A 14,534-nucleotide genomic window follows, 5' to 3' on the forward strand; every position below is an offset into this window, starting at 1 on the left:
AGATCTGAGGACTGAGGTTCAAAGCCAGCCTGGGCAGGAAATGCTGTAAGACTCTTCTCTCCAATACACCACTCAAAAAACCGGAAGTGGCATTGAGGCTCCAGTGGTAGAGTGCTATCCTTGGGCTGAAGAGCTGAGGGACAGTGCCCAGGCCCGGAGTTCAAGCCCCATGACTGACAAAAAAAAAAAAAAAAGCAGCAGCAGCAGCTCAAGGTCAGTGCTCAGGTCCTGAGTTCAAGCTGAGTTTCAAGGACTGGAAAAAAAAAAAGTGTCTGGCTGGACACAAGAGCCATGACAGGAAACCTGCGAAGCCAGGGAAATCCAAGGATGATTAGGGACTAGTTTGAACAGATGTGTTAGGGAGCTCAGCCCCGGTCTAAGCATCTGGGAGAAGTGCTCAGCCGTGGGAGAGACCTGTGGAAAGGGGTGGGGGCCCTCCGCCTCCCCCGAGGCGGAAAAGGCACGCGGGGACTCTAGGGATCACCGGAAGGGGCACGAGGGGCAGTTGGCCGGGGGGCCGGGGCGGCGGCCGTTGGCTAACTGTGGCCTGCCAGGTGAGGTCAAGGGGTCTGGCTGGGGTGCGGCCACCATGACCAAAGATTCGCCCACCCCTTTGGGTGGCGGCCGTGCGTCGCCCAAGAAATCGGGTAGCCCCGGCCCAGCGGCAGCAGTGGTGGAGGAGCAGAGGCGGGAGCTGGAAAAGCTGCGGGGAGAACTGGAGGCGGAACGCGCACGCGGGCGGGCGGAACGGCGGCACTTCGCAGCCCAGGCGCGCCAGCTGCGGGAGTCCGCCGAGCAGGAGCGGCAGCAGCTGGCCGACCATCTGCGCTCCAAGTGGGAGGCACAGCGCTTCCGGGACATGCGGCAACTGCAGGAGGAGGTGCAGCGCGAGCGCGAGGCCGAGATCCGGCAGCTGCTTCGCTGGAAGGAAGCCGAGCTGCGGCAGCTGCAACAGCTGCTGCACCGCGAGCGCGACGGGGTGGTGCGCCAGGCCCGAGAGCTGCAACGCCAGCTGGCCCAGGAGCTGGTGAGCCGCGGCTACTGCGGCCGCGCGGGGGCGCGGGAGATCGCCGCCACGCAGTGCCGCTGTCGCCTGCAAGAAGTGCTGGCGCAACTGCGCTGGGAGAACGACAGCGAGCAAGCCGCACGCATCCGCCACCTGCAGGCGGCGCTCAACCTGGAGCGCCAGCTCTTCCTCAAGTACATTCTAGAGCACTTTCGCTGGCAGCCGGCCTTGCCGGGGTCCCTGGACTCCGAAGCCGTGCCACCCTCGGAAGATCGACTCACAGGAGCCGGGAGCAGTGCTCGCTGTACCTCCAAGCCCCCGTGTCGAATCGGATCCCTCGACAGCTTGAGCGATGGCGTCCGCGTTCGCTCCCGCTCTCTCGACCTAGGGCCTGCGGTGTGCTCCAGCTCCCCAGACGATCAGCTCCCCACTCGCGCCACCTCCCTGGGTTCCTTAGCAACCGCGCGCTCCTGCTCGCTGGACAGCGCCCTGAGTTGCCCCAAGGCCCCTGAATCTGAAGTGCGGGCCTCCTCGACAGACAGCTCCATCCCAAGCTCTTCTAGTCCCTCGCTGCCGCCCCTGTCATCACCAGCACATAGGAAACCGAACGACCCGGGAGGAGGAGAAGGCTCCGGGAACCAGCCCTGTGAAGCTCTGACCCCTTCGCCCCTGGACTACAAAGAACTGGTGAAGCAGAACTCGATGCTGACGGAGGCGTTGCAGGTACTGTCGCGTCGTTGTTCTGGTCTGCGCCAGGAGAACATGCAACTCCGACGCGCAGGCTTCCCGGACCAGACCGATGAGAGGGTGAAGCGGCTCAAGGTAAAGCACGCGGAGCTAACGGGCCTGGCACGGCGTCTGGAGGACCGTGCCCGCAAGCTTCAGGAGACCAACCTACGAACCTTGAGCGCGCCTGTTCCAGGTGAGAGCCGCGCCGATCTGGAGTTGTGCCAGGCTTTTGCTCGCCAGCGCACCCGGGACCTGTCGGAACAGGCCAGCGCGCTGCTGGCCAAGGACAAACAGATTGAAGAGCTGCAGAGGCAGTGCCACCTGCTTCAGGCGCGCGTGGCCACGGACCACGGCAGCGCCTCGCATCCTGAAGGGGGCGCTCCTCGCGCGCCGTGGCTCAACATCAGCGACTTAGACCGACTGCAGCGCGAGTCCCAGCGGGAAGTGTTACGCCTGCAGAAACAGTTGACGCTGCAGCAGCAGTGCAACGGCGGCGCCGGGGCTGAGGCAAGCGGCCAGAGCTCACCTTGTGAGGTGGCGCCAAACCAGGTGCAGGCTCTGGAGCGCGAGCTGGACGCACGGCGGCGCGAATGCGAAGAGCTGAACGCGCTGGCGGCGGCCGCACGGCGGCGGGGCGAAGATACAGAGGCGCAGCTACAGGCGGCGCTGCGCAAGGGCGCCTGGTTGGCAGAGGAGAACGCGCGGCTGCAAGCCCAGGCCGACTGGGTGCAGAAGATGGCAGCGGAGAATAGAGACGTGAGGGGGCAGCTGGGCCGTGTGGGCCAGGCGCGAGATGCCTCGGACCTATTGGCAGGGCAGCTGCTGCAACAGACAGAGCACGGGCAAGATAGACAACAGCAGTTGCAGCACGACCTGCAGACGGCCCTGGAGGACCTCCAGGCTGCCCAAAAGGAGAGGCAGGCATTGCAAAGTCAGCCTGGCCACCTTCCCCAGCAGCCACAGGAAACCTCCCAAGTCCTTGAGTCCCAAGCCCTGGGCAGTGAAAAGCCCAAATTTAAGCCAGGGCCTGAAGACCGTGCACTATCACTACCCAACAGAGACAAACAGAAACAGCCTTCTGTTTGCCTCGCGCTGCAGGAAAAACCACTTGCCTTTGGAGAACCAGCCACTGCTCCTCAAATGTCAGACAAAGACTCTACTAGTGAACCTCTGGACTCCAGACCTCAAGCCAAGAAAACCAGTTCCCAATCGAACTCCTCTTCAGAGATGGAGTCTGTGTGGGCCACAGTACCATCTTGTTTTACTCTGGACAGAGACACTGCTAGTGAAGTCGATGATCTGGAGTCAGACAGTGTGTCTGCTTCTCTGGAAGAAGGAGTCTCTGAGGCTCGGACCACCCCCAAGCTCAAGATCTTCCTGGCTAGATATAGCTACAATCCCTTTGAGGGACCCAACCAGCATCCTGAGGGTGAACTGCCCCTCACAGCTGGGGATTATGTGTATGTCTTTGGGGACATGGATGAGGATGGCTTCTATGAAGGAGAGCTTGAGGATGGTCGTCGGGGGTTGGTGCCTTCCAATTTGGTGGAACAGATTCCAAACAGTCCCAACTTGGACTGCCCATTACTCAAGGCCCCTGACCTTAGCACCTCTGCATTACCAGCTAAGCAGAACAAAGCCTCGAAGAAAGAGAGCTTATCATTTGGAGAAGCCCAGGTATCCATAGATAAAGGGTCAGACATAGCAGTAGAGATGTTGGAGAAGAAGACAGAAACTTGCTGGTTGGGCTCACCACAGAGTGTGGGAGAACATGGTTCCTCTATACCCTTTCTGGAAGCCAAAGGAGGGCTCTGTGTGGCCCCCATGAAACTTCACCTGCAAAGTGTCACTGCTACATCAGCTGAGATCGCCTGGGTCTATGGCAGCAGCAGGCACCCCCATATGGTATACCTTGATGACCAGGAGCATGCTCTAATCCCTTCAGGTGTGAGCTGCTATACTTTCCAAGGCCTACATCCAGGCACACGATACCAGGTGCAGGTGGAAGTGCGGCTGCCTACAGACCTGCTGCAAGTGCTCTGGGAAACAATGTCCTCCACGATCACCTTTAACACACCCTTAGCAGGACCCCCTGACCCTCCACTGGATGTACTGGTTGAACACCATGCCTCACCAGGCTTCTTAGTGGTCAGCTGGCTCCCTGTGACCATTGACTCAGCAGGGTCCTCCAATGGAGTGCAGGTTACTGGCTATGCTGTGTATGCAGATGGGTGCAAGGTTGCAGAGGTTACTGATGCCACGGCTGGAAGCACCCTATTGGAATTTTCCCAGCTCCAGGTCCCTCTTACATGCCAGAAGGTCTCAGTGAGAACCATGTCACTTTATGGTGAGTCCCTGGATTCAGTGCCAGCTCAGATCCCTGAGGACTGCTTCACCTATCACTCATTACTGGAGACCCCTCTCTTCAGCTACATCTGTAGCGACCCATCCACTTGCAGAGTCAACTTCCCTGTTTGTCACCAGCAGCTGACACAGGCTTCACTGAATACCAAAACTAGTCCCTACACCTCTAAAAGCTGTGAGCAGCCTCAGGCTAATTTTCTAGAAGTTTCCCCTGAAGTATCCCCAAGGAAGCCATCTCCAACGTCTAGTGTGATATCAAAAGGGGCTGGCAAGCAAGCTCAGGGACCTATTGAGGCCAAGAAGGACTGTGGAAAGAGCCTGCCTTTTCAGAAGAGTCCTTATAACCACAGACTACTTCTACCCACTGGCAAGTCTCAGTACCAGCACATGAGCAACAGCAGAAGTTCTGCTTCAGGATTCAGCCATCTGTCTTTGGAGCATGGGCCCAGGGAAGAGCCACGTCAGGAGAAAGCTCCCCTTGAGAAGGCACTCAAGCAAAAGCATAATGGCCACATGTTCATGCCTCCCCAGAAGGGTATTAACCAGAAATATGCCACCAACTTCCATACAGTTTTAGAAGAAAAGGAGGTAGAGTGCTGGGATCCTTGGCACACAGGAAAACCAGACCAGAGAAAGACACTCAAGCCTCAGAGTGGGCAAGGACAGGCTCTGGGGGACGAGAGAGAATTCTGTGAACCTGACTTGGTGCAATGTCCAGCTCCATCCACCCAAGTCATTAAAATGTCCAGAGTTAGTAGCTCACTGCCAGGATCAGAGGCCAATACTCCAGCTAGGGTCTTTGTGGCCCTTTTTGATTATAACCCCTTGGTGATATCTTCTAATCCTAAGGCTGCAGAGGAGGAGCTGGCCTTCCAGAAAGGACAGTTGTTGAGAGTAAGGGGATCCCAGGACCCCCATGGCTTTTACCGTGGAGAGTACAACGGAAAAGTTGGCAACATCCCAGGGCACCTTGTAATGGAGGTAGAGGCAGGTTCAGAGCTGACTGATGGGAAGTGGCATTTGTCAACACAAGGGCACTTTGAGGACTTTGAGAGGCTCACCAGTCCCCAAGGATCCTTCCTAATGCCCCAAGGGAACTCTAGGTCACCTACCCTGTGGACCTCAAAGACAATGGTGGCAGTCCTGGACTATAATCCCAGGGATGAGAGAACAGGGGCACGGTCAAAGGGCAAGCTGACACTGAGGGCAGGGGATATGGTTACTGTCTATGGGCCCGTGGATGATAAGGGATTCTATTATGGTGAATCTAGTGGCCACAGGGGCCTGGTCCCTGCCCATCTACTAGATGACTTGTCTGTTCATGCAAAGTGAGCATAGCTCCTTTCAAGGTGGTAGCTTCTGGTTACTCATACCCCTCTAGAAAAACATGCATATGTGCCCTCACACAAAGCCCCTCACCACCACCTTAAGCAACATTCACTTCAGGTACCACAGTGTTAAACTGGTGGCAGTCCCCAAATGTCCTCTAGCTTCTGAAAGCAGCAAGGCTGAAGTCTGAGTTGTTTCCCAAAGAAAACAAAACATGCCAATTCTCTGAAAGTTTGGTTGTTTCATAGTTGTGGGTAACTCTGATATGTATTTGAAGAAGTGCTTTTTTGCCTGTGATCAGTGTTTTCTTTAGCAGGTTAACATTATTCACCCATTGCCTTGTATGAAAGTCTCAAGAAAAATCTGCATCTCAAAAAAAGTAATCAAAATGTTTCTTTTTCTATTTTATGTTCAACCCCTCATTAAAATGTTCATAGAAAAAAAGAATATTCTAGAAGTTAAAGCATAACCAAAGGAAATATGAACACACTTCTTTCCCCCTCTCTCTTCTGTCCAGTGGATCTCCAAGTGTAGCAAATATGCTGTCCCAATGGGAAAAGGGAAAATACAGTTCTTTAGGGTGGACCCAGCTCAGAATAGGCTAGTTTGGCCACAGAAGGTCTCACAAAGTGTTAGAGATGAGAACTTCCTGTTAGGGCTGTGGGTAAGTTTCATGTCTCCCAAATGAGAGTTGCCCTCTAGTAGCTGCTGGTTCCCCATGATGTTTTGTAAGGGATTCCTTAGGAAGACACTTAGTTGTCTCACTATGAAAGACTACTGAGGCTCTAAGGAGCCTTAATGTCTGTGGTCATACAACTCAAGGAAGTCATTATATCTCCTGTGGCCTTCTGTTGCTTCCTTCTAGGAGAGTAGGTTAAAAAAAGGAGTGGTCAAGCTGGGTGCTGGTGGCTCATGCCTGTAATCCTAGCTACTCAGGAGGCTGAGATCTGAGGATCGCTGTTCAAAGCCAGCCCAGGCAGGAAAGTTCGTGAGACTCTTATCTCCAATAAACCACTAGAAAACCGGAAGTGGTGCTGTGGATCAAGCGGTAGAGCGCTCACCTTGAGCTGAAAAGCACAAGGACAGCGCCCAAGCCCAGAGTTCAAGCCCCACGACCGACAAAAAAAAAAAAAAAAAGTGGTCTTCATCCTTCCCACATCCCCTTGTTCCCTACATGGGGAACTCTGTTAAAAGGACACTGCTAGCTGGGTGCCAGTGGCTCTCACCTGTAATCCTAGCTACATTGGAGGCTGAAATTTGAGGATCCAGATTTTAAGCCAGTTTAGCTAGGAAAAGTCATGAGCCTCTTCAATTAACTACCAAAAAGGGGAGCTCTGGCTCTTTGGTAGAGCTCTAGCCTTGAGGGAAAAGCTCAGGGACAATGCCTGGGCCCTGAGTTCAAGCCCAAAAACTGGTACAAAAAAAAAAGGAAGTGGCGCTGTAGCTCAAGTTGTAGAGCGCTCGCCTTGAGCTGAAGAGCTGAGGGACAGCGCTCAGGCCCAGAGTTCAAGCCTCATGACCACCAGAAAAAAAAAGAAAAAGTAAAAGGGCTGGGAACGTGGCTTAGTGGTAGAGTGCTTGCCTAGTATGCATGAAGCCCTAGGTTTGATTCCTCAGTAATCACATAAGCTGGAGATGGCACTATGGCTCAAGTGGTACAGTGCTGGCTTTGAGCAAATGAAGCTCAAGGACAGTGCCCAGGCAAGTTCAAGCCCCAGGACTGGCAAAAGAAAAGGAAAGGAGGGGTTGAAAGGTAGCTCAGTGGTAGAGTGCTTGCCTTGCATGCATGAGGCCCTGGGTGCGATTCCTCAATACCACATAAGCAGAAAAAGCTGCAAGTGATGCTGTGGCTCAAGTGGTAGACACTAGCCTTAATCTGAAGAGCTGAGGGACAGCACCCAGGCCCAGAGTTCAAGTCTCACAATGACAAAGAAAGAGAGAGAGAGAGAGAAAGAAAGAAAGAAAGAAAGAAAGAAAGAAAGAAAGAAAGAAAGAAAGAAAGAAAGAAAGAAAGAAAGAAAAAGAAAGAAAGAAGAAACAAACCCAGGCACTGGTGGCTCACACCTGTAATCCTATCTGTTCAGGAGGCTGAGATCTGGGGACGACAGTTCGAAGCCAACCTGGGCAGGAAAGTCCATAAGACCTTTTTTGGGGGGGGAGGGGTCATGGGGTTTTAACTTGGCTTGATTATTGTCCCTGCCTGAGCTTTTGTGCTCAAGGCTAGCTCACTACCACTTTGAGCCTCAACACCACTTCCAGTTTTCTGGTGGTTAATGGAAGATAAGAGTTTCATGGACTTTCCTACTCAGGCTGGTTTTGAACCATGATCCTGAGATCTCAACATCCTGAGTAGTTAGGATTACAGAAGTGAGCCACCGCTGGCACCTAGCTATTTCTCTGAGACCTTATCTCCAGTTAACCACTGGAAAACTGGAAGTGGACCTATAGCCCAAGTGGTAGAGCACTAGCCTTGAGCAAAAAATTCAGGAACAGTGCTCAGGTTGAGCAAAAAAATTCAGGAACAGTGTCCAGGTCCTGAGTTTTTAAGCCCTATGACAAAAAAAAGGAAAGAAAAGAAAAGGGCTGGGAAGGTGGCTCAGTGGTAGAGTGCTTGCCTTGCATGCATGAGGCCCTGGGTTTCATTCCTCAGCACCACATAACCAGGAAAAGCCAAAAGTGGTGGTGTGGCTCAAGTGGTGAACATTAGCCTTGAGCTGAAGAGTTCAGGGACAGCACCCAGGCCCAGAGTTCAAGCCCCACAACTGAAAAAAAAAAAAGCAAAAGGGAAGGATACTGCCAGCCTGGCACCAGTGGCTCATGCGTTAATCTTAGTTACTCAGGAGGCTCAGATTTAGGATTGATGTTCAAAGCCAGCCAGGCAGACCAATCTCAGAGATTCTATCTCTAACCATTAAAAAGTTAGAAGTGGAAATTGACTCAAATGGTAGAGCACCAGCCTTGAGTTAAAAAAAAAAAAGCTAATCAAAAGCACAAGCCTCAATATTGGCACCTACACACACACACACACACACACACACACACACACACACACACACACACACACACACACAAAGATATGTATCCAGAAACGACAACACCCCTGGGACAGAAGCATTTGAAGCCTGACCAGCTGGTTTTACAGTAAGTTGGTGAACTGGGGCTAGAGGGCTATTGTCCTGGGGCTGAAGGTGGGAAAAGGAAAGGTAGAGGCTTGAGAGCTATCCCAAACTGTCACATCTGGCTGCTTGGACCTCAAGGAGAACAGAAACTACATGAGGAGCCATGGGTGTTCATGTCCATTATTCACTTGTGAACTGAAAGTTACAGGACTCAGGAAAAAGAAGAAGCTACCTCAGTCCCCATGGATTGAGCTCCACTGTGATACCCTCTGATGCTCTGAAGAGACCCATTTTTACCATGAGAAAACAGGCTCAAACAGGTTCTCAAACAGGTTCTGTGGCTGGCCTAGGGGAAGAAGGGGTTAGAACCCAGACCAGCTCAGCCCACTGGACTTCATCACCAACCCTTGAGGGCAGCCACTACCTCTCCTCCTTTCCGCCCAATGATCATAGATCATAGCTGAGAAAAACACCTTTCACAATTGTTTTTTAAAACCAAGGGGCTAGGGTGTGGCTCAGCCAGAGAGTGTGCCTAGCATTCCTAAAGACCTGGGTTCAATTGGGGTGGGGATGAGGGAGAGTATGGGAAAACAAGACAAAAACATGTACCATATGGGAGATGGAGATACAGCTCAGTAGACCGTTTGTGTATAATGCACTAAATCCCAGGTTCCATACTCAGAGGCACCATTTTCACAACTTTTTTTTTTTTTGACAAAACTAGGGTTTTAACTCAGGGCCTTCTATTTGCTTGGCTTTTTTCTTGTTCTTTATCAGTTGTATCATACCTTCAGCCTTTCTTTTTGCATCTTATTTTGGACATAGATTTTTTTTTTTTCTTTTTCAATCATGGGGCTTGAACTCAGGGCCTGGGCACTGTCCCTGAGCTCTTTTGCTCAAGGCTAATGCTCTACCACTTAAGCTACAGTACCACTTAAGCTACAGTGCCACTTATGGTTTTCTGGTGGTTAATTGGAAATAAGAGTGTCATGATGGGGGCTGGGAAGGTGGCTCAGTGGTAGAGCGCTTGCCTTGCATGCTTGAGGCCCTGAGTTCGATTCCTTAGCACCACATAAGCAAAAAGAAAAAAGCTGGAAGTACCGCTGTGGCTCAAGTGGTAGAGCGCTAGCCTTGAGCTGAAGAGCTGAGGGACAGTGCCCAGGCCCAGAGTTCAGGCCCCACGAGCGGACCCCCCCCCCCAAAAAAAAAAAGTGTCATGAATTTTCCTGCCCAGGCCAGCTTTGAATCATGATCCTCAGATCTCAGCCTCCTGAGTAGTTACAATTACACTCATGAGCCATCAGGGCCCCAGTGATAGATCCGTGTGTGTGTGTGTGTGTGTGTGTGTGTGTGTGTGTGTGTGCTGGTTCTAGGGCTTAAATCAGGACCTAGTCATTGTCTCAGCTGTTTTTGCTTAAGACTTGTGCTTTACCACTTGAGCAACAGCTCCATTTCTGGCTTTTTGGTGGTTAATTGAAATTCCAAGGACATCCTGCCCAGGCTGGATTTTTGAACCCCAGTCTTCAGATTTCAACCTCCCGAGTAGCTAGGATTATAGGCATGAGGTACCATCTTTAAGTGTGCGGCTTAAGAGTGCTTTAAGTATATTCACATTGTTGTGCAACAAAAATGTTCTTTGGAACTTCTAATTTTGTAAACTGAAATTGTATCCACCAAATAATATTTATCTCCACTTCAGCTTCTGACAAACATTAACTCCACATAGAACCAGCTGGTAGTTCCAATTACTATCCTTTAAGGTTCTTACAGTCATTTCTGACTACACTTGGGAAGACAACACCCTTCTGATAGCATTGTTGGACATGAGAAACCAAAAGACAACACTATTTTTTCTTTTTTTTTTTCTATACCCACATCTTGCACATGCTAGACAGCATTTTACCATTGAGTTGCATTACACCATTGGGTCTGAAAAAGTTCAAACCTTTTTTTTGTCAGTAATTGGGCTTTTTTAACTTAAAAAAAAACTTTTCTACTGTGTCAGTCCTCGGGCTTGAGTTAAGGGCCTGAGTTTTTTTGCTCAAGGCTAATGCTCTATCACTTGAGCCACAGCTCTACTTCTGGCTTTTTCTGAGTAGTTTGATGGAAATAAGTTTCATGGTCTTTTCTACCTAAGCTGGTTTTGAACTGTGATCCCCAGATCTCAACTTACTGAGTAGCTAGGATTATAGGCATGAGCCACCAGCACCCAGCTCTCTCCCTCCCCCACCCTTTCTCCTTCTCTATCCCTTTTTCTCCCTCTCCCCCCCCCCCCCCCGTTTCTTTTTTTGTGTTTGTTGGTTGTGGGCTTGAACTCTGGGCCTGGATGCTATCCCTCAGCTCTTCAGCTCAAGGCAAGTGTTCTACCACTTGAGCCACAGAGCCACTTCCAGTTTTCTTAGTGGTTAATTGGATATAGGAGTCTCAAAGAGGGACTGGGAAGGTGGCTCAGTGGTAGACTGCTTGCCTTGCATGCATGAGGCCCTGGGTTTGATTCCTCAGCACCACATAAGCAGAAAAAGGCAGAAGTGGCATTGTGGTTCAAGTGGTAGAGTGCTAACCTTGAGCTGAAAAGCTGAGGGACAGCGCCCAGGCCCCACAACCGACAAAAAAAAAAAGTATCAGTTTCCTGCCCAGGCTGGCTTTGAACAGCGATCCTCAGATCTCAGCCTCCTAAGTAGCTAAGATTGCAGGTATGAGCCACCAACACCTGGTCTCCCATCTTTTTTTTGGGGGGGGGGTCCGGTCAAATGGGCCTGAACTCTGGACCTGGGTGCTGTCCCTCAGCTCTTCAGCTCAAGGCTAGTGCTCTACCACTTGAGCCACAGTGCTACTTCCCGCTTTTTTTTTTCTGCTTATGTGGTGCTGAGGAATTGAACCCAGAGCCTCATGCATGCAAGGCAAGCGCTCTACCACTGAGCCACCTTCCCAGCTCCCCCCCCCTTTTTTTTTTTTGGTCATAGGACTTGAACTCTGGGCCTGGGCACTGTCTCTGAGCTCTTCAGTTCAAGGTGAGTGCTCTATCACTTGAGCCACAGCGCCACTTCCCTTTTATTCTTTCTTTCTTTTCTGTTCTTTCTTGAGAGCCAGTACCAGTGCCTCTCATCTATGCCTTCTCAGCTGGTGCTCAACTATTTGATCCATACCTCCAGCCCATTTTTGCTGTTATTTTGGAGATAGAGTCTGGGGGACTTTTCTACTCGGGCTGGCTTCAAACCACCATCTTCCAGATCTCAGTCTCCTAAGTAGTTCGCATTTTAAGTATGGGCCACTAGCACCCAGCCAGCCCTTGGTTTATTGAGATAAGGTCTCATCATGTAGCTTAAGCTGACTGTGAACTCTAGATCCTCCTGTTTCTATCTCTGAAAGACTAATGAAATTATAGTGTTCAACCATACCACGTCTATGAAATTGAGTACTCTAGGTACCTCATAGAAATAAACTTATGCAGCTGGGTGCTAGTGGCTCACACCTGTTATCCTAGTTACTCAGGAGGTTGAGGTCTGAGGAACATGGTTCAAGGCAACCCAGGCAGGAAAGTCCTGCCTGGGACTCTTATTTCCAATTAAAAAGCCAGAAGGGGTGCTGTGGATCAAGTAGTAGAGTACTAGCCTTGAGCAAAAGGAGCTCAGGGATAGTACCCAGAACCAGAGTTCAACCCCTAGGACCCGAGAGAAAAAAAAAAAAGCCTGGTGCCAGTAGCTCACGCCTGTAATCCTAGCTACTCAGTAGGCTAAGATCTAAGAATTGAGGTTCAAAGCCAGCCTGGATAGGAAAGTTTTTAAGACTCTTACCTTCAGGGCTGGGAAGGTAGCTCAGTGATAGAGCGCTTGCCTTGCATGCATGAGGCCCTGGGTTCGATTCCTCAGCACCACATAAGCAAAAAGAAAAAAGCCGGAAGTGGCGCTGTGGCTCAGGTGGTAGAGCGCTATACTTGAGCTGAAGAGCTGAGGGACAGCGCCCAGGCCCAGAGTTCAGGCCCCACAACTGACAAAAAAAAAAAAAAGGCTTTGGTCTGTAACCCTAGCTACTCAGGAGGTATGCCTCAAATGGCAGAACACCAGCCTTCATACACCAGCCTTCATCATAAAGCTAAGCTAGGGGCTGGGAAGTTGGCTCAGTGGTAGAGCGCTTGCCTTGCATGCCTGAGGCCCTGGGTTCTATTCCTCAGCACCACATAAGAAAAAAGAAAAGAGCCGGAAGTGGCACTGTGGCTCAAGTGGTAGAGCACTAGCCTTGAGCTGAAGAGCTGAGGGACAGCGCCCAGGCCCAGAGTTCAGGCCCCATGACCGGACCCCAAAAAAGAAATGCTAAGCTAGAATGGGAAGACCTGAGTTCAAGCCTAGCACACACACAGAAAGAAAGCAAGAAAGGAAAGAAAGAAAGAGGGAGGGAGAGAGGGAGGGAGGGAGGGAAGGGGAGCGGAGGGGAGGGGAAGGAAGGAAGGAAGGAAGGGAGGGAGGGAGGGAGGGAGGAAGGAAGGAAGGAATGAAGGAAGGAAGGAAGGAAAGAGAAAGAAAAGAAATGAACAAAAAAGAGAAGGAAGGAGAGAGAGAAAGGAAGGAAGGAAGGAAGGAAGGAAAAGAAAACATACACTTCCAACAACATATTCCCTCAACAAGCCTCTTCCTACCCTTCCAGCCCTGGTACCAATGCTGGGGATTAAACCCAGGTCTTTGCACATACTGTGAAAGCATTTTTACCACTGAGCTGTAGCCCCAAGCCCTATTTGTTTATTTCTGTATCTACTTATTTATATTTTAAGACTAGGTCTTGCTATTTTACCTGGGATGGCCTCCAACTTGAGATCATCCTGCTTCAGCATCCTAAATAGCTGGAATTACAGAGATATGCTACTGCACCTTGCTCCAGCCAACTTTTTACTTAATTTCACAATCTGCCCTCACTATTGCTCCAAACCACTCACCTTTTCCCCAACAGCTACAGCGTCAGAGTTACGAGGCATTGCTTCTATCCCTCATTCCTGTCTCCCACCCTGTTTTCCTCTGCAGCCTTCACCCATACCTGGCATAATACTTAGGTTTTCTTGTTGTCTCTTCCAACAAGCCAAGATAGACAAAGTTTCTTGACATACGTCAGCTTGCTTAAATGTAGTGTCAGGCAAGCAAGGTATTTTTTTTGAGCTGGCCATTGGTGGCTCACTTCTATAATCCTAGCTACTCAGGAAGCTGAAATCTCAGGATCCAGGTTTGGAGCTAGCCAAGGCAGAAAAGTCTTTGAGGGCTAGGAAGGTGGCTCAGTGGTAGAGCGCTTGCCTTGCAGGCATGAGGCCCTGGGTTCAATTCCTCAGCACCACATAAGCAAAAAGAAAAAAAGCGGGAAGTGGCGCTGTGGTTCAAGTGGTAGAGTGCTAGCCTTGAGCTGAAGAGCTGAGGGACAGCGCCCAGGCCCAGAGTTCAGGCCCCACGACCAGACCCCAAAAAAAAGAAAGAAAGAAAGAAAGAGAAATGTCTTTGAGACTCCGATCTCAAATTAACCACCAAGCTGAGCTCTAGTGGCTCATGCCTGTAATTTTAGCAACTTATGAGGCTGAGATCTGAAGATCGCTGTTAGAAGCCAGCCCTGGCAGAACAGTACCTGAGAAACTCATCTCCAATAAACTACTCAAAAAAGGCAGAAATGGTGCTGTGGTAGAGCACTAGTCTTGAGCACAAAGAGGCCCAAGGACAGTGCCTGGGCCCTGAGTTCAAGCTCCCAGACCAGCAAAAAATAAATAAATAAATAACCAGCTGGAAACACAGATGTAACTTTTAGCACCTAGGCCGAGTTCAAGCCCCACAACCGACAAAAAACAAAAAGAAATTAACTACCAAAACCTGGAAGTGGAGCTGTGGCTCAAGTACTAGAGCACAAACTGGAGCAAAAAAGCTAAAGGGACATGCCTATGCCTTATGTTCAACCCTCCCTCCCTCCCCCATTCCCCCTCCCTTTCTCTCCCTCTCTCTCTCTCTCTCTCTTTCTCTCTC

At 50.7% G+C, this 14,534-nt stretch overlaps 1 protein-coding gene across 1 annotated transcript; it reads left to right on the plus strand.

Moving 5' to 3' along the window:
* Positions 1–589: 589 nt before the first annotated feature.
* On the plus strand, positions 590–5,431 carry LOC122095892 (RIMS-binding protein 3-like). The gene has a single exon (XM_042666196.1). The coding sequence runs from the start codon at positions 590–592 to the stop codon at positions 5,429–5,431; it is 4,842 nt and encodes a 1,613-aa protein (XP_042522130.1).
* The last annotated feature ends 9,103 nt before the right edge of the window (positions 5,432–14,534 follow it).

The sequence above is a fragment of the Dipodomys spectabilis genome, unplaced genomic scaffold (assembly GCF_019054845.1).
Source record: "Dipodomys spectabilis isolate Male_0828 unplaced genomic scaffold, ASM1905484v1 ptg000363l, whole genome shotgun sequence".
Classification (NCBI taxonomy): domain Eukaryota; kingdom Metazoa; phylum Chordata; class Mammalia; order Rodentia; family Heteromyidae; genus Dipodomys; species Dipodomys spectabilis.